The 18767-nt window shown below is 34.4% G+C and overlaps 1 protein-coding gene across 18 annotated transcripts in view; it reads left to right on the forward strand.

The window, feature by feature from the left end:
* Positions 1 to 18767, forward strand: part of ERBIN (erbb2 interacting protein) — a 118715-nt gene that overhangs the window by 73179 nt on the left and 26769 nt on the right. For all 18 annotated transcript variants that reach the window (XM_038123750.1, XM_038123745.1, XM_038123741.1 and 15 more), the window contains 11 exons: positions 4479 to 4535; positions 8549 to 8612; positions 10166 to 10240; positions 11510 to 11654; positions 12132 to 12204; positions 13269 to 13398; positions 13729 to 13844; positions 14846 to 14915; positions 16125 to 16224; positions 17679 to 17800; positions 18372 to 18542. In XM_038123750.1, the coding sequence (XP_037979678.1) occupies positions 4479 to 4535; positions 8549 to 8612; positions 10166 to 10240; positions 11510 to 11654; positions 12132 to 12204; positions 13269 to 13398; positions 13729 to 13844; positions 14846 to 14915; positions 16125 to 16224; positions 17679 to 17800; positions 18372 to 18542 (1123 nt within the window). The remainder of the gene's footprint in view (positions 1 to 4478; positions 4536 to 8548; positions 8613 to 10165; positions 10241 to 11509; positions 11655 to 12131; positions 12205 to 13268; positions 13399 to 13728; positions 13845 to 14845; positions 14916 to 16124; positions 16225 to 17678; positions 17801 to 18371; positions 18543 to 18767) is intronic.

Here is an 18767-nt window from a genome sequence, read left to right on the forward strand (position 1 = left end):
AGAATATGGAAATACTTTTATAAAGAAATTAAAAACTCTCCTAGAAGCCATTGAAATATTTAATCTCATAAATGACAAGTCTTCAGTTTCTTCCACATTATTTTTTTTTTGTATACAGCCATATAGCTATTACTTTTCATTGTTTAGGAATATGTGAAGTAATTGAGTTCTGTTGCCTGCTGTTACTGGCAACTATTGTCAATAATAATGTCTCCTAAAAGTTAAGCCAATACATATTACAGCTAACAAGGTTTTTATGCTCTGTGTGTCAGGTTAGAAACCTGGTTTCTTACAGCTCTTTCTCTCTGAGTGTGCATTGTTTCTACAGTTTTAAGTGCTGCCATTTCTCATGAATGTTGTCCCCCATTCTCTCACCTGCTGTATTTGTAGTGTTGTCACATCCCTCAATTTATTAGACTAAATAAAATTCTGCTTTCTTCTGCTGTGGTAGGTTTTCCTTTGTGTCTGAGTATATTAATTTATCTTGGAACAGCACTAGTATGTGCTGGTTTCAGTTTTAATTCATCTTTTTTTTTGACAGAGGATGATGACATCTATAGCTATATTTAGAATTTGAATTGAGATCTCTTCATGGCTTGCACAGTGTCATTATTATCTTCTTGTTTCTCTTGGAAATGTGTGTGGTTGTGCTCCAGTGTTCCAATTATCCTTTTTGCAGCTGCCTAGTGTAATTTCCTACATGATTAACTGATGTGTTGGACAGTTCAGTTGTAAATGGCTGATGCCTACAAGGAAATCCTAAGTTCTTGACTTGGTGCTATGGTATCTTGTCCTTTTTTCTAATTTTTTTTTCGTCCTTAAGTCTGTACAGGCTTTCTCCCCCCTCCTCCAGTGTCTTACTAAATCACTGTAACATAAGCCAAGTTAAACATTTTTCTGATCTTACAAGATTGCTATTTAAAAGTATTGAACAGGATAGTCCTGGAAAAGGTCTTTGAGCACCTCTGTCACTACTAACTCAACATTCAGCTTGGTTAGGAAAGAAATGTTTTATAATGGAAAGCACTTTTAGTATATCCATGCAGTGTTTTATTGGATTTATCTCCATGCTTTATTCTCATCTTCAGAATTTTTGCTAAAGATTTTCATAATTATGAGGTCAAGATTATGCCGTCTTTTCTCCCTTTTTTTTGTGAGTTTTGTATATTTGCTGTCTTTCAATGATGTTATTCTTGTCCAGCCTGTTAGGTTTACTAGAAGTCACGAGACCTTTAATATGATGTACCCCTTCCTTTGTAATTCTCAGGTGACAAAGTGGGGGTTTTTCCTCCATTCCCAAATTGAAATTTGCATGTGTTGATATTGGCACAGATCATGGCATTAGCCTTCATGTCAATGCACAAATATCTGAGAATTAGTCTCCTTGCCTAAGAAAATCATATATGTTGTATCTGAATTAATGATGTATATTTACATTTAAATACACAAATATATAAGCAGAAAATGCTTGAAACTCACTTCTTGCTCATTTTGTAGGGTTATAAAAGGGAAACATTTTTGACTAATGGGTATTTAAGATAAACAAAGATTCATCTTCAGTGTAATTCTAAAAATCTGGCAATGTTGTCTATAATGGGGTATTGCTTCCAGAGCCTCTTTACTGGATGTTGCAATTAATTTGCTTTATATCTACTTTCTCAACAATTTGCCAGTAGTATCTGTAGTAGTAGATGGTTTTAGTAGCATCTATTTTGGCATATTTTTTACAGAAGTGTACAGTGATAATCAAATTTAGTTACATATATATATATATATATATATATATATATATATATTTAGTTACACATATATGTATTTTGCAGAAACTTTTTTAAATGCAGCCTTCAAATGCAGCCTTCAACATGCATACTTTTTATTCCACTTGCCTTTGCGTTTTAGTAACAATTTAAAATAAAAATATTCTGCTTTAGGAAAACTACATTGAGGGAACATCTCTCAATGCAGTATTTTTATTTTTCCAAGGAATTGCTGCTTGTCACACAGCAAGTTTTGAGTGCACCTGCTGTATGCTTCTTTTACATTTTTTTTATGGGTGGTATAGTTTATGAAATCAGATTAAAGAAGGATATTGATCTTCTCCTGGAAAATTGTTCATGTAGAGATTTTGTTTTATTGAAAAGTTGTTTTGCATTTAAAATGCAGGCTAAGATGGTTATGATTAAAGAACAATACTGAAAAAACAATTTTTAAACTATTATAATTAGAGTGTATACTTCCAGTTGAATAATACCTGTTACAGCTTTGTGCATTGGTGATGTGCAGATAGTTCTGTGTTGATGGGTTTTTCAAGTTCAGAAATTAAATATTTCTGTACAAGTGGGACAGCTCTTTGCCACAGAATGACCCAGATAATATACATTCTGGCACTATGAATTCCATTTTTCCTTTATTATAGGTGCATTAGTTCTCGATTTCTTTTCCATATTAAATGCTGCTTCTAGAGGTCCCGTATTGCAATTCAGGTGCTCAACTTGTATGGATGCTGGATGCTTAGCACCAGCAACTGAAAAAACAGCTAGACCTAGTATTTGATGTGCATTACTATTTTAATCTTGAATTAGCTCTTCAAGTCATAATGGAGGATGTGACAACTGCTTCAGTCCAGTATTTCTCATCAATTACTGGAAGAAAATTGCATGTTTAGACACAGCCTGTATCTTCCAGCTAGGAAAGACTGAGAATGTTTTCTGAGTAGCTTCTGTGAAACTCCACACATAAGAAATTCAATATTTATATCTTAAGTCTCGTAGGGCTTGCTGAGGAAAGATTAGAACAGGAACAAGGTGACAAAGCTATAAACAATTCTGTTACCAAAGGCAATCTTTAAGTTCACAGAATTAGCTTATTAAGCAAGCGTCACACAGTCAATTCTGGCTAAAGACGGCGAAGTGTGGGTGTGCATATTTATAGTTTAGCATATGAAGGGAGATTTGCTGCCATTGCATTCAGTGGAAATTTGACTGCATACATGAGTTGTGAAGAAAAAACTACAAACTGTGTAGCTATCTTCCCTGTCATCAAAGCAAAACATCAGCTGAAGCTCAATGCAGTGCTTGGTTTAAAAATTGAAGCCCAAAATGTTCATTCATGTCTGATGGTTCTTAAAGTTCTGTTTTGCACTAGATTGGTATTTTAGGGTGCTGGTTGGGTAGGATGCCTAGGAGGTCTTCCCCACTTATATTCTAGGTGAATAGCAGTGCTATTACCATGAATGGGGTTTTTATTTGGGTGTTCTTTCACGTCTGTTAGGATATTGCGGTTTTGCAGGTTTTTTTAGAAGCTGGAGGGAGGAGGTTCTCCTCCAGCAGTTGCTACCAGATGGTGAGTGCTGCTTGCAGTGCTGGGCTGCACTGACCTCTCTTCTCTTTCAAAGTGATTCTTGCATTCTTAGGTTACTTGTGGGCATGGCAGATTGCTGCTTTCAAAGTGAGCAATCAAAAAAAGAGTGAATATCTAGAGGAAAAAGAAATACTGTTTTCTGCTTTCTATTTCTACACAAAATATAGTTCTTACCATTTAATTAAAATTAGGTTTTTGTCTCTGTACTTAGAATGCACTAAGTTAAACACTTTCAGGAAAGACTGGTCTACTCAAGAAGCTCCTTTCTGATTCAGGGACCTTAATGCCCTGTTCTGTGTTGTGTGAGGGCTGTCAGTGGGTCACATGTAGAATTCTTGTCATTACAGTCCTATCTGTATCTAAACTAAATCAGTTTCCTAATTTTTTTTTTTTTTTTAACAAATAGAGCTTTGTCACTTCTATCCCAATGCAAGAAACTTCACTGGGAATGGTACATTTGCATGTATGTCAAGACTGCTTGGAACTTACCTTGGCTAAGCAGTTGAGTTGGGATTTAGAGGTTATTTGTCTTGCAACCAAGGATTTACTGGAAAAAAGGTCAAACCACTTTGACCTTTTTGACAGAAATGTCAAAATGGATTCAGAAGCTGACTAGAAAGAGAATATGGAAGGAAATCCAAGATTAATTTAAAGGTGTCAGGTGGAAGACTGCAGGTATTCCTCAGATAAGACTTTTTGTATTAAACTGTTTGATACATTGCCAGTAGTATAAATCAAACATCTTTAGTTGTGCAAAGTGATCCTCACTTTCTCTTATTTCCTGTGTACTTTTCATTATGATGATAACATGTACCTATAATTAATCCAGTGAAGTGTTTCAAAATTTTTGGGATGAAGGAACAAATTGTGTTCAAACAGGTGCAGAAAAGCAGGCAAAATCTATTTTGTTTGTTGCTTTACCAAAATCAAACTCCAGCCAATGAATTTAAAATAACATGCAAATTTTGCACAAAATTTCACCTTAATGTTACAGGAAAATAAATTTCAAACTAGCAGATTTTTTTTTCTTTTAATTCTATAATATGAGTAAGGTCAGAGATTGCTTTTGTCATTAAATACAGAATATTGTAGTAATTTGTTATGCCTTTCTGTTACAGATTAACTAAACTCCAGATATTGGAACTTAGAGAAAACCAGTTAAAAATTTTGCCAAAGTAAGTATTGTATAGTTCTAGAAATTCCTACATTAATCCATTGTACCTCTCTCCTAAAATCTAACATTTTTCTAGTTCCTGCCTTGCAATTCTCACTTACTTCATCAAACAAGCCTAGGCTGATGGTGATGCAGTTCCTGCTATTTCTATGGACAAGAGTATTTTCTGACTGGGACTCGGAGCTTCAAGAAGGTTAAGAAAGATAAAAGAGGTCAATGAAGAAGGAAACAGATCCCAAAGATGGGATGTGAATAGCCACCCACAGAGTCATGAATATGTTGTGGTGCGCTGTAAAAGTGATCTTCCTCTGGCAACAGAAATTGATAGAGTTGCTGGTTTTGGTGGATGTAAGAAGTTTTGGTGAAGAGCAGGAGGCTCTATCAATTGAGTATTCACTCAGTCCAATTCATGCTAGGAAGCACTTGAATGCTGTAGGCTGAAGTGGAAACTGCCAGCTCTTGAAAGACAACAGCCATTTTTTTTAGTGACTGTAGCTAATTATATGCGTAAGACATGATCAAGGGTTATGTTCTATTTGGATTCCCTTTTTAAGTGCCTAGATATTGTACTGTGGAGTCTGCAGTATAAACAAGCCAGAACTCCTATCTAGAATGACATGTACAGCATCAGAAAGTGTGAATTTACATCTTCAAAGTGTGAAGCATTCTGTGGTATAAATATTCTCAGTTCTATTCAGCTCTCTCTGCTGTCATTAGTTTATAGCAGAAAAAAATTACAGGACATGTAATTTAGAGTGGTAGCTCTCTAAATTAAGTTACTCCCAACTGAGGACCAGTAGATAATAATTAAAACCTATAGCTAATAGAAATTTTGTTTGTAAGACCATTCTGACCTTAATTGCCATAATTAACACTCACAGCATGAATTACATGAAATATTTCTAAAAATGTAGTTTACTCTTATAGTAATGAGATAGTAATACATGCTTTAATGTGTTTAAGTCAAACATGCCCTCTGTTGAAGATGCTGGGAAACTTTTTGTTGACCTTCAGTGTTTTCAGAGTTCTATTCTTGATTGAAAACTAAACAGTAACTGTCATGAAGAGCTCCTCTGTTCCATAATAATCTGTGGTACATGCTGAGTTGCCAGCTTTATTATTCTATTCTGGTACTCTTACAGAAGATGCAATACAGGTTTAAAAAGTGTAGGAAATTCAAAGCAGTTAATAAGATGCAGCAGTAGGTGCTAATATTTTTGCTATAGAATACCAAAATATTTCTGGTTTTTCTGTGACTCTCATCTGTCTAATATTCTTACAGCATATTCTTTCCTATTTGTAATAAGAAATGTGTTTGAATAAATTCTGCAGCATCAAACTAGCCTTCTTTCTGAGTAAAACATGCACATAATTTTTGACACTTAAGTATGAAGTGTGTGAAAGAATGTTAATCAAAATGGGTAATCAATGCCAACACACTACACCAACCTTACTTTATGCCAAACTTTATGCCAAATATTTATCATTTTGTTTGGAGCTTATCCTCAGCCAGAAACTGCAAGTGGCAGCATTATAATGCAAAACAGCTGGATGAAACTATTTCCACTGAAAGGGAAGCAAAAACACAGAGACTTATTTTAGAGGCATTTTTCTGATAGGTAAATTGGAAAGATGGTCCAGTAAAAATATGTTTGGTTTTTTTTCCTTTTTTTTAAGCTTCTATGGCCTAATTGTCAATAAAAAGAGTAAGCGTTTTAGAAAGAAGGAGGTTATTTGAGAGTATAATTACAGTGATGCAGGGCCCAATCTTGCCATCGTGCACACTCCCTTTGAATAGTGTGCCACTTGATATAGGCTGTACTGTTAACCTTAGTGAAACTGTATACAACAACAGAATTTGAGACATAGTTTAGGCTATCTGATCCCTTAGTATTGAGTTGAATTGATGCCAAGTTCAATAATATGAATTATGAAAGAGGCTTTCAGTTTATGGGAGGGATTACGGCAGCACTTTGTCAAAGATGAAAATAGGTGTAGCTCCATGATCTAGTTAATGTTTGTTTCAACAGCATTTGGCATTGAATTTTCCTGCTACCAATAACATTATTAGAAGTCTTGTTTGCATTTTGTCTGGTCGTATTTCTCTATAAACAATACAGAAAAGCAAGGAGATATTAATCCTAGAATATCTGCTAGTGCTATTACATAAACAGCAGGGAAAAGAGGGAATATTTCAGAGAACCTCATCTTGCAAACACGTTTGTGTATGTTTTGTCATTGAGCAGATGTGTTTGCTAGACCACAGTCATTTGGGCAAGGGAAAAAAGGGCTCCAAATCAATAAAGTTAACTTGTTATCCTGTCATTGTTTCGTAACATTGGTTTGCATAGTATGGTCTTTGAATTTGCAAAAGCTACAGAATGCTGTGTTAGATTCTTCAAAAGTAGTTCTTCAGCAGTGCTTCTGGGAGACTCTTTGGGGCGAATTTGTTAGGAACATACAATGCTAAACTTGATATTGGCATGGTCTCACAAAGCTTTGAGAGATCAGTCTTCTGCAGGATTTCAGAGGGACTCATATAAGTTTAGTTAGAAATTGAAAAAGAATATTAGCTTACTGATAATCATCCTATTCATTAGCTTCAAGAAATGAGGGAATTTGTTTCTTAGAGTCTTCTGAAAGTACTATTTTCCTGTTTTATTTGTTTTTTTTCTCCTCTAGCACAGTAGGGATGTTAGCTAGAGGCTTTCCTTCAAAGCTTGTGTATACTATTTGTACAGCGCAAAAAAAGGCTTCTGCTGCTTTTGTCTTTACCTACTTATGCTGAATTCCTTGTTTGTCCCTAGCTTAATTACTCCAATGTCATGAAAAATCAAATTTCTAAAGAAATGCTGAGTCTCCTTTGAGATTATTCCATGAATAATATTAATAATCACATTAAATTACTTTCAGTAAATAGGATGTTTTCCAGTGTATTATTTTTGAACTGTATGTTCAGAGCAACTGTAGATCTTACTGTATTTGAGGAAAAACTGAAGCTTTGAATAGCTGAATAGAACATCTTGTGCTCATGCAATTGTTTCTTGAAGAAATTAGTGTGATATTCTGACAATATACAAGACTCCACCATTTAGAATCTCTTACATTTAATTTTTCCAGAATTTTATAGTATGTACACAGTTGCAGTTTATATATGAAAGTTTTAGATATTACTAATTGTTCTGTGAAAATCTGTTATTAAATAAATGTATGAATATGTTTCCATATGAGGGATTTACACTCTTGTAAAAAATACTTGCAGGTAGAACTGCTGTTGACTGTGAAGTACCCATTGTGACCACATGTATAGTGGTAGATAATCTCTATGGAGTTCCCAAAGTGCACTTAAATAGAGGAAAAATGTTTCCAAAACACAGCTTGAAGTAATGGAATTTACATTTATTTCAGACATCGATTTAGTATTTGCTATAAGTTAGGTTAAAGAGTATTGATGTGTCACAAGATCGAATTTAATAATCTCATTTCATGTATGACTAGAGAAATAATTAGACATCCAAACCACATCACATGGAAGTAACGTAGCAGCCTGAGGAGGTACAAAGATGGTGTTGCATACTGTGATTCAACTGTGCTCTTCTCCATTTTAACTGGTCGCTAGTCTTCCTTTGAGAAGAAAACATGTAGTTAACCAGCCTTTGACTACTGAAGTGACATATTGTGACTGGAGGTGAAAAGCTGAACCACTCAAAAGAAGAGATGTGCCACTGCATTACTCTTTATCATGAAGATTTCTTTACTGGTCTTTAGTTTTTGCATGCTCATCTTGCCGCCTCAAGTGTGTTGCAGTTTGCGCTTTGTGTGATGCTCAGCAGTCTGCGGGATCAGTAATATCTACCTGGTTGACCAGTGTGTGAAAAATTTATCTTTAATTAGGTATCATTCCAGTTACAGAATAGCATGACTACTGATTACTAGATTTTTGTAAATCTTGAAGATTTGATGTTGCTAGTATTTTCTTAGACCTGATTCTTTATTAATCCCCTTCCTGTGCAGAACCATGTCCAGACTGACTCAGCTGGAGAGACTGGACTTAGGAAGTAATGAATTCACAGAAGTGGTGAGTTTTGCCTTAGTTAAAGAGCTCTGCATCTTTTATAGATCTTCTTGTCCTTTGACCTGTTTTTAACAAAGATGAAAACATAAACATCATTTTAAGAGTTCTGCTTCCAAGCATTATTTATAGCTTACACTACTTTATAGACCCTGTTATAAAAATCATGTGTGTGATCTTATGAATGAGCGTATGTTTTTACTCTGTTTTAAAATAACACTCTCTTATATAGTGTGCTTATTGTACAGGTAAATAATTAATATGTGTTTGAATTATAAACATAATTGTTAGGCTTAGAATAAATTCTAAACGCTTATTGATTATTGTGTATTGGATATTACAGTTTTTTACCTAAACTGCTTTTATTATTGTGCACTATTAGATCCAAGGGAAACTATATTAAATTTGAATGTTGTTCAAAGCAGTATTTACAGTTGAAGTACTCTGTTTTTTCCTTCAGCATGCATTGACTTGTTTCTTGTTTGTGTTCTCACAGGCAAATATATCTTGTATTTAAGGGTCACATAACATCTCTCTGCTTTTACAAATACTTTCCTGGGTAAAGGAATTGGAGTAAAAGTGTAATGAAACTTGCTGACCTGCAACACAATAGAGTCAAGCATTTGTGTGCTACTAGTAGAACATGCAGAGCTACACTTGCCTAGTGATATGGTTTGGAAAATAGGGGAGTGTATTTAAGGAATTTTTCGATAATACGGTTAAACATCTGGTTTTACCATGACTGCCATATTCTCATCACAGGGTATATATTTGTGTGGGAGCCTTAAACTAATGTTTAAATTACATCTTCTTGGAAAGGGAGTTAGTTACTGGGAAAGAAAGTTACTGGGAGTCAGGACCACAACTTCAGCATCCTGTCTATTTACTATATAACAAAATTTACTTAGCATTTATCTGAACTTAGCTGTACTTATTGAGGTGCAGTAGTACCTCTTTTGTATGGCTTTCTCTGGAGGAAAGTTTAAATAGGGAAAGCATATGTGACATGAATGCTTACGAAGAATGCTTTCCCTGATAAACAAGACACTTATTACAATAAGTTGTATTGGAAACACAATCCTGCACTTCATTTTATGGATGGAGTGGTTAGCTTATATCATTGAGATTCACTCAAGTTTGTTTTGATTTTCTCCCAAGCCAAAAAATCACTGGGATTTTTGAAAAACAGGTCCTTTGAGTTGATGAAATTTAAAGGTTTTTAGATGTCCTCCATCAAAACTGTATGTGTAACATGTACTTAAGAGTGTGTGCCTGTTGAAAGAGAATACTTTCTATAAAAGACACCAAACCAACAGAAAGCCTTTCTCTAAAAATTATTTAGTGCTGTGGTCAAGTTCTTCAAAGTTTTTACGTATCTGGTTATATATTTTAATTTCAAAAGTGAGTTGTCTGGGTTTTCTGTGACGACCCAGTGAAAAAAAGGTATAACAGCTACAGTAACACATTACTAAAGTTGCAATAGACAAATTGCTGGAGTTGGTTTTGCCATTCACTGGGGATGTTTCATAAGATTTTTTTAAAATGGCTTCCCATTACAGCCTGAAGTACTTGAACAACTGAGTGGATTAAAGGAATTTTGGATGGATGGTAATAGACTAACACTCATTCCTGGGGTAAGTTCTTTTGCTGTTATTGTTAAACATACAGTATTTTAAATTACACAGGTACTTGCTTGTCAGTGATCATGTATGTTGTTGTTGTTGCATAATTTTAGTGTTACTTAAAGCCAAAAGGATAAATGGCACTTGAGTGTTTAACTAGTCCACTTAGAAATTATCATTGATCATGAGAGCTGCGTTCACAGCTTTTTGGTGGGATTTTTCCCATTGGAAGTTATATATTTCTCATCTAAAAATAATGTTGCAATTCAGGAAAACAAGTAAAAGTCTTAAATTCAGGTTTGAATAGCCCTTGCAAAAAGGATTATTCTGTATTAGACAGCAAGCAGGAATATATAGGATAAATAGGTTGTGTGACTTTTTACTAGTCACAGTTGTAAAAGAGCAGTGCCAATTCTAGTGCTGTGTAAACAGGGAGCATTATAAGTTCCTGAGAAAACAGTCTCTTGATGTAATATGGGTTCCTGACATCTTTTGGGATTACGCGGAGTCCAGGCTGACCTATTATTACAGTACTTGAGAGTCTGTACTTAAGTTTTAGCAAACTAATAGATGAGTATTTGAAATTTGGGAAGCAGCTGGCTTGTTTTCAACCTTAAAATAACTAGCAGTCATGTGAAATGTGGCCTTCCTGCCTGATCAGAAGTCTTTTCTACTGTTTTTCCATCAGCTAACTCCTAGACAGTTGAGTGGTTTGATTGTAAAATATGAGCTGAACAGTGTTTTGCAGTAAAATTGTATTTCTGAGGGTGAAGATTTCAGTAGAGTAGTGTGCATGAATTTTAAAGCTTATGCTTGGTTCATGAGGAATGGTAGTACAAGCTTATATTTTGGCTTTGTTCTTTCAGTTTAGTACAATTAGGGATTCACTGTTGTTTTTGAGGATGCAGTTTTACACAAAGGGCAAAAATGAGCATTAAAAGTCTACCGGAGCATAATGATCTCCTCACTTTGTGTGTCTCTTTCTGAAGTCTGTTCTAAAGCTTCAATTACTTGATTCATAGTAACTAATCAAACTTTTGAATGTGCTGAAGACTGACTTCAGGGACGTACAGAGCTACTGTGGGGTGTCTCTGTGTGTGAAAACATCGTCTGTGCTTATCTGCGCAAAATACTTCATTTGAAAGTTTGTATATTTCGCATAAAATTGTATTTCAGTATTCTGTCTTTTCCTCTGGCATTACACTTGAGAGGTCAAATCTGCTGGAATTTTTGTTTTGAACTTGCACTTTTCTAGAATGCATTATTTTCTCTTGCTTTTAGTTCATAGGCACTTTGAAACAACTGACATACTTGGATGTTTCTAAAAACAACATTGAAGTAGTCGAAGAAGGTATTTCAGGTTGTGAAAGCCTGCAAGATCTACTGTTATCCAGTAATTCACTTCAGCAACTGCCAGAGTCTATTGGTTTGTATTTTAAGTTAATTCATGTTGTTAGAAGCCTGTAGTTCAGACACAGAGAACTTGAAAATACAAAAATGACATTCTAGATCTGTTTCAGTTGAGTAGAAGTGCCAGTTTTTGATAAAGCTGTAATGCATGGCTGAATAATAACTTAGAATTGGTTTGGAGCATTTTTTACTTTATACAGTAGTTTGTAAATGGATGCAAAACTGCTGTCTCTATCAGAAAAAGAAAAATTTCTTTTTCTCCCTGCCCCCACTCGCCTACCCAAATGGTTGATACATTGTAAATGGGCAAACAAGATCTGTAAGCTCATCTCATTATTTCCTTTGGAATACAGCACTATGGGCACACCAGGGAATAGAGAAGATGTGGTGACTTGCCCATAATGTTGGGTTTTTTCCTCTCTTAATTTAAAGTTAAAACTCAGCTTAATGAACTCAAATGTCTGTTTTGATTTACTTGTTCCTATTGTTATAGGTTCTCTGAAAAAGGTGACAACACTTAAAATTGATGAAAACCAGTTAATTTATTTGCCAGACTCCATAGGAGGGTAGGTATTTTACCAAAATAAGAAGTTGAATTGCCTTTCTGGACACTTCCCTGTAACAGTGGCTCCTCTTTCGGTGTTTTTTATAACTACTTGATTTAATTTCTTCTACACATTAATGCCCTAATACAATTTAAAGCAAGAGTTTTCATCTTAGTTCTGCTTTGCAGCATGTATGTTCATATTACTTAATACCAAAGGACATATGTTCCTCACTTAATGCAGCCGCCAATCTATAAAACAAAAATTGAGTATGACAGGAAACAAAATACTTAAAGTCAGTTAGCTTTCTGAAACTGGTTTTTTTTTTGACAGTAACATGGCTGTAGTAGATATTGCAAAAGATTGCCCTATCTCAAAAATCTTGTAAAAAGTAAATGTGAACATGTATTTATCTTTTTTATATATATGTGGAGAATTTTCAGCTGTCCATCAGCAGTTTTTTAATACATATTTTGGTGTTCAGTAATTTAATTTAAAACTTGCAAATAATGGCAAAAATAATTGGCTCACAGTTAAGTGCTGTACAAATGTACAATGTCTTCCAATTTATTTTCATATATTTTAATTAATATAGCCTATCTTTTTTTGTTAGAGTTTACAAAGTACTTCTTCACTGCCAGATTCTTGAGTTCACGGTCTGTAACTCTTGAAATTATTTGCTTGCTCAGAAACTGCACTCAGCTCTGATTTGACTATGATCTATCCCATTCTGAATCTTTTTAATGCCTTACACTGGCATGTTGTCATGTAGTACACAAGCATTCGATGTTGCTGGCCTCACTGTTTTCGTTGTGAGGACAATGTAAAGGAGATTTAAAAAAAATTAAGCAACCTTGAAACAGAGCCAAAAACCTGCAATCAAGTAACAGGAAAAAACATCCACCCTAAAACACATTTTAGGCCATCAGTGAAGGATTCTTCTTGGATTTTAATTCCTTAGGGTTTGTTTTGAACTACATTTGTGATTAATAATTAATAGTGATATTAATTTCATTTAAACTGCAAGTATTCAATTAATGTAGGATTAATCAATCTGTATATAGGAATTAATTTTTTTTTTGCAGGTTAATATCAGTGGAAGAACTGGACTGTAGTTTCAATGAAATTGAAACATTGCCTTCATCTGTTGGGCAGCTCTTGAATATAAGAACATTTGCTGCAGATCATAACTTCTTAACTCAGCTGCCATCAGAGGTAGGTACTTAATTGCAAATCTCTAAAATGAGTATTTTAATGTGTTTATATAGTCTGTACAACTTGTGAATAATGAGTTACTAATTTTTGAGAGGATTTTCTTTGTGTATGTTTTTAAAGGAGGATGTATACAAATATACAAGTTTGTAAATAATGAAATTTGGTTTTTTTTAAGCAACAAGTAGGAATTCATTGATTTGTATTGAAACTAAAAGGTTTAGTATGTAAAAACAAACTTTTAAGGCAAAATACCCTCAATACTAATTGTTTTTAAAACTTCCATATTTATGTTGTGAAGATGAATTAATTCTTTGTGTGGTTTTTTTTTAGATTGGAAACTGGAAGCATGTAACAGTGTTGTTTCTGCATTCTAATAAGCTTGAATTTCTCCCTGAAGAAATGGGTGATATGCAGAAATTAAAAGTCATCAATCTGAGTGACAATAGGTTTGTGAATGCTTTTAATCAAGTAGAAGTTGTATAAAATGCAACAATAATATAGAGGGATTGTTATGAATACATTATGGCTATCTTTGCTTATCTCACAGATAGCTCAGAAGGTGACTGAGGTGTATTTAATGTATTATTGTCATATTCTGGATCTTACAGCTGCATTATATTAAGCTATCTTTATTTTAATGACCTGGCAGGTGCATTGAAGTGCAGCTTCACTACATTCGTGATTGTTAGCATCTGCTTTTCTGGGGAATTACTATGTTTTTTTTCATAAAACTTTTTTGATTCTTAAAGATTAACAGCTTCTTGAATTGCATATGGAGCACCCAACAGTATCATAGGGTAGTGTAAAAGACCTTGGTGTTCTGTGCAAGGGGTAAAAAGTTGTCTTTTATTAGAGATGGTCATTAAAAATAGACAAATTTGTTTAGCTTTGGGGATTTATTAGTTTATAGAATTGAAGAGTACCGAGAGAGAGAACTAGCAGAGCTCTCCCTCTCGTTCTGTCAATCCAGCTTCTCTGTACTCTGTTTGTAGCTTGATTTATCCCTTAATGCCAGAGTACCCATTATCCATGACAGCCCATTCCCCATACATATATCTTTTAGAAAAAAAAAATATTTTCAGGCGTAGCACATTTTTTCTTAATTGGCATGTATATTGACAGATAAAATGGTGAGGATTCAGATTTATTAATTCATGTTAATTGTTTTTGTATTCGAGTCACCCAGTTGAGTTAAATTCAGGTCACAATGTCACTTCTTTATTTTAAGCTACTTGCTATACTGGGCAGACAAGTTTTTTCTTGTTTGATTGCTTTTTTTTTTTTAATTGAATTTAAATTACATGTTGTAGCCTTTCAGCTCTCACTATTTATTAAGTGAACTTCATATGAAAATGTCCTTTTAAAATATTTTATAGACTACTGCAAGATTGTTTAAAGTCTTAACAGTATGGCTAAATGTATTTATATAAATTCTTGTAATTTACAGACTGAAGAATTTACCATTTACTTTTACAAAACTGCAACAACTCACTGCTATGTGGCTATCAGACAATCAGGTAAGGTTTTTTAATATTGATAATAAATTATTATTAACTTCATTCCTAATGGGATTGACAAGAACAGAGCCATCTGTTAAATAAAGAGACCTAGTACTGTGGAAATCAATACTTTCTTGACATTACTATGTCAGTTCTCTTTAAGTAACCAATACTAAGCTTACCTGTCTCTGGAGGCTCATAATGCTGGAGAAACTCTGTGCTGTGAGGAAATGCTATTTAACAGATATTGGGAGGTTTTTTGGGTTTTTTTGTGTTTTCTCTGCGTTTGGTTGGGGTTTTTTGGTCTTGGTTTTTTTTTTGTTTGTTTGGGGGTTTTTGGGTGGGGTTTTTTTTGTTTGGTTAGTTTGGGGATTTTTTTTTTGTTTTGGTTTTGGGGGTTTTTATGTTTGGTTTTTTTTAAATTTTTGTTGCTGGTTTTGTTTGTTCAGGCTAATTTACTTAGGTGAGTTTAGTCTTGATAAGCTTGAACTTGAACATGTAGCCCACTGTTGCTTTCACAGCTATACCAGCGGGGAAACTCAGCATGCCTGGTTTTGAATTAGGTTTCTTGCCACACCTTTGAACTGTGTGACTGTTCAACTTTGAAGCTGTTAAGCAATAACTCCTGTGCTTGTGTTTTTCCTTTTTATTAAAGTCCTTGATATTATGCTATTTTCTGAAGGGCATTGAAGTGTACAGGGCTGTCAGAAATCCAGTTGCCTCAGATGTGCGCTTTTACTAAAACAGTAATTTAAAGAATCTTCTGCCTTTCCCTGTAAGGGGTGGAAGATATTCAATCTGGTCTCAAAATGAAAAAGCAAGGGTGCTGAATTTGTCTCTTTATATGATTGTCTGCAGTTTTAAATAGCTAAATATATCTATGCATTTCTGATCAATGTACTTTGGGATAGTAGTAAGTACCAAAAAGAAACTAGGTTACTTTTTGACTATCTAGTGTTTTATTTTCACAAAAACTGTTGCTGAGTTTGTCCTCAGTCAAAAAGTCTGTCATCAATCAAATACAGACATATTAATATCATCATTTTGTGAAAATTATTCAGAGGAGAAATGGTTTAATTCAAGGGAAAGTAGTCTTCAAAGTCATGGGACAGGCATGCTCTGTGATATGTATGTTGTATTTACTTTATATATATATATATATATATATATATATATATGCATATATATATATTCTCATAACATAGCCTTCTTTCATTTACTTTCTAGTCTAAACCACTTATCCCTCTTCAAAAAGAAGCTGACCCTGACACACAGAAAACAGTACTTACTAATTACATGTTCCCTCAGCAACCAAGGACTGAGGAGGGTAAGGAATTTCTGAAACTACCTGTCACAGTGGTCACTGTTGAATCTAATAATGGGAAGGCCTCCTGCTAATATGATTTTCACTAAATAATGCTTAAATACCTAAATGCTTAAAGTTTGGAGTATACTTGCAAAAGATGATGAGTTGTGTCTGATGAATGAGAACACTGACTTAATGAGATTTAGATGTTGGTAAATTCTAGATGAAACTATTTCAGCAAGTAAAGTGAGAAAAGGACTGACAGCAACATGTTCTGTGGTGGTTGCCACTCCCAGCATGACATCCTCATTCTTTCCAAAGGAGCTTAATGGTTTGGGGTGAAATTCTCTTAAGCAAGTGTTAGCTTCAAACTGACTATTTTAGCAAAATGTTTCATTCATTATCAAGTATGTATTTTTTGAAAAATACATAGTATTCTGTGGTTTATTTTGAAATGATAAAAAAATCAGTCCAGAAAAAGCATATTGTTCACATGTAGTTTGAACTGTTTTTATAAAAGGTTAGGTTCCTGGCTTTTGGTCAGGAACTCATAGTGATACTGAAGTTTATTATAATAGTTTCAGATGTGTTAAAATTTTAAGTTTACCCCATAAATGCAGAGTAACAAATATTCCATTGCACTTACTAAGCCCTAAAATTAAGTATTTTTCTATGTCAGGTGTAGAAGTGGTTAATATGAACAGTCTTGGTATTGCTAGTGAAGGATATACATTTTCTGGGTGGTAGTGGCAAATTTATTAGACTATTTGTCATGCTAAAAGTAGAACCTGGCTGATGTAACACCAAGACATGCTAAAATAAGAGACATCAGGTACCTGCTAGATTTTTTTAATCTCTTGTAAAATTAAGCAAGAAATACTTGAATCTAAAGCCCCTGTCAACTGCATAAGTGCTGCAAAATCATGCAGATTAACTTAACCTCCAGCTTTAGATGCTGACATTGCTTTAGGACTAGTAAGAATGCAGGTTTTTCTCACTAAGTTATTCTTAGTTTTCATTTTAAAAATTTCATTTAATTAAATCAGATGAACGTTCTTACATGTGCTTAATGATGTTAAGCACTGATAATAGGCTATATAAATCTATACAAGTGTAATTCATGTTTATATATATACATACACACAAATACATTATTTCGTATTTATATATAGAACAAAACTCAGCAGAGTTTTGCTGAAAATTTTCGAATGTGAATGTTAAGACTAGTGTACAGCTGAGCATAGGATTTTCTTTTTAAAGATAGGGATTTTTCTAATATAAAAGTACAGCCAAATTCATAAAGCAGTGGCATTGCATCTAATCTTCAATTAATGATGCTGTTAGTCTTTCATCTTTTTAAAAGAATTAATACAAAATCACACCAATCCCACTCAAGAGAAAGAAAAAGAGTATATTTTGTTTTACTTAGTGCAGCCTATTGTTTTACAAGCTTCTTCTGTTTTTTTTTTTTCCAGTTATGTTCATATCTGATAATGAAAGTTTCAATCCATCTCTGTGGGAGGAACAGAGGAAACAGCGTGCTCAGGTGGCATTTGAATGTGATGAAGACAAAGATGAGAGAGAGGCACCACCTCGGGTTAGTATTGAATTTATTTTTGCATACGTGGTGCTTCCCTCCCTCTTACTTCCACCCTTAATCTCAGCCTTTTCTATACTTTGGTTATGGATTTCACTCTGCTGAATAAATCAAGTCATCAGTTTAGAGTATCTAGCAGGATGGTTTGGATTTTTTTGTTGTGTTTGCTTTTAGTTTGGGCATTATTTGGCCAAATAGGTAGGGCACAAGGGAAGAGCTCAAGCTGATACTTGGCACTGTAGGGCCTACCTAGGATGCTACCTGACTAATGGTGCTGTGGAGAACAAGTGGGGAAACAATGATAAATCCTGATTTTATTTTGAGTGAATTACAGTTGGCTTAATCCTTGCTTGGAATCATTGGACATGTTGGGGGAAAGGGAGTGAAAGTGATTGATAATCTTGCCTGGTTGTCTAAGCTTATGTCTGCCTCAGTGCCAGCAGACTTGAGTATCAAGGTGAAGATTCTAGAATATTCAGTGGTGTGGCCTAATTAATTATTTGTTTTAAAGCTTATGTTTTAGTTCTGACATTCAGGTAAGTGTAGAACCTTATTGCATTTTGTTACACAGGAAGGCAATCTGAAGAGATACCCAACGCCATATCCTGATGAACTGAAGAATATGGTCAAAACAGTGCAGACAATTGTACATAGACTAAAGGATGAGGAATCAACTGAAGATAATGCCAAGGACTCAAAACGAGAAGTCCAGATCGTTTCTGTAAAAGATGTGGGGGTAAAGGTTAGAGATAACATTATCTTCTGGTTTTGCAAAAAATTCCAAAGACTGAAGTTCCAATGACTGAAGTCATTGATTCCTTTTAATTCTCTTTTCCCTCCCCTCTGATGCTTTAGCAAGAAAAATTATTAGATTACAGAACCAGTTTACCTCTTTGCCACCTAAGGAGATCTGTAACAAACGACTGGTTTGCAGTAGCAGTCTTCCTCCTGCACTAACAACAAGAAA

This window comes from Motacilla alba, chromosome Z (genome assembly GCF_015832195.1).
Source record: "Motacilla alba alba isolate MOTALB_02 chromosome Z, Motacilla_alba_V1.0_pri, whole genome shotgun sequence".
NCBI classification, from domain to species: Eukaryota; Metazoa; Chordata; class Aves; order Passeriformes; family Motacillidae; genus Motacilla; species Motacilla alba.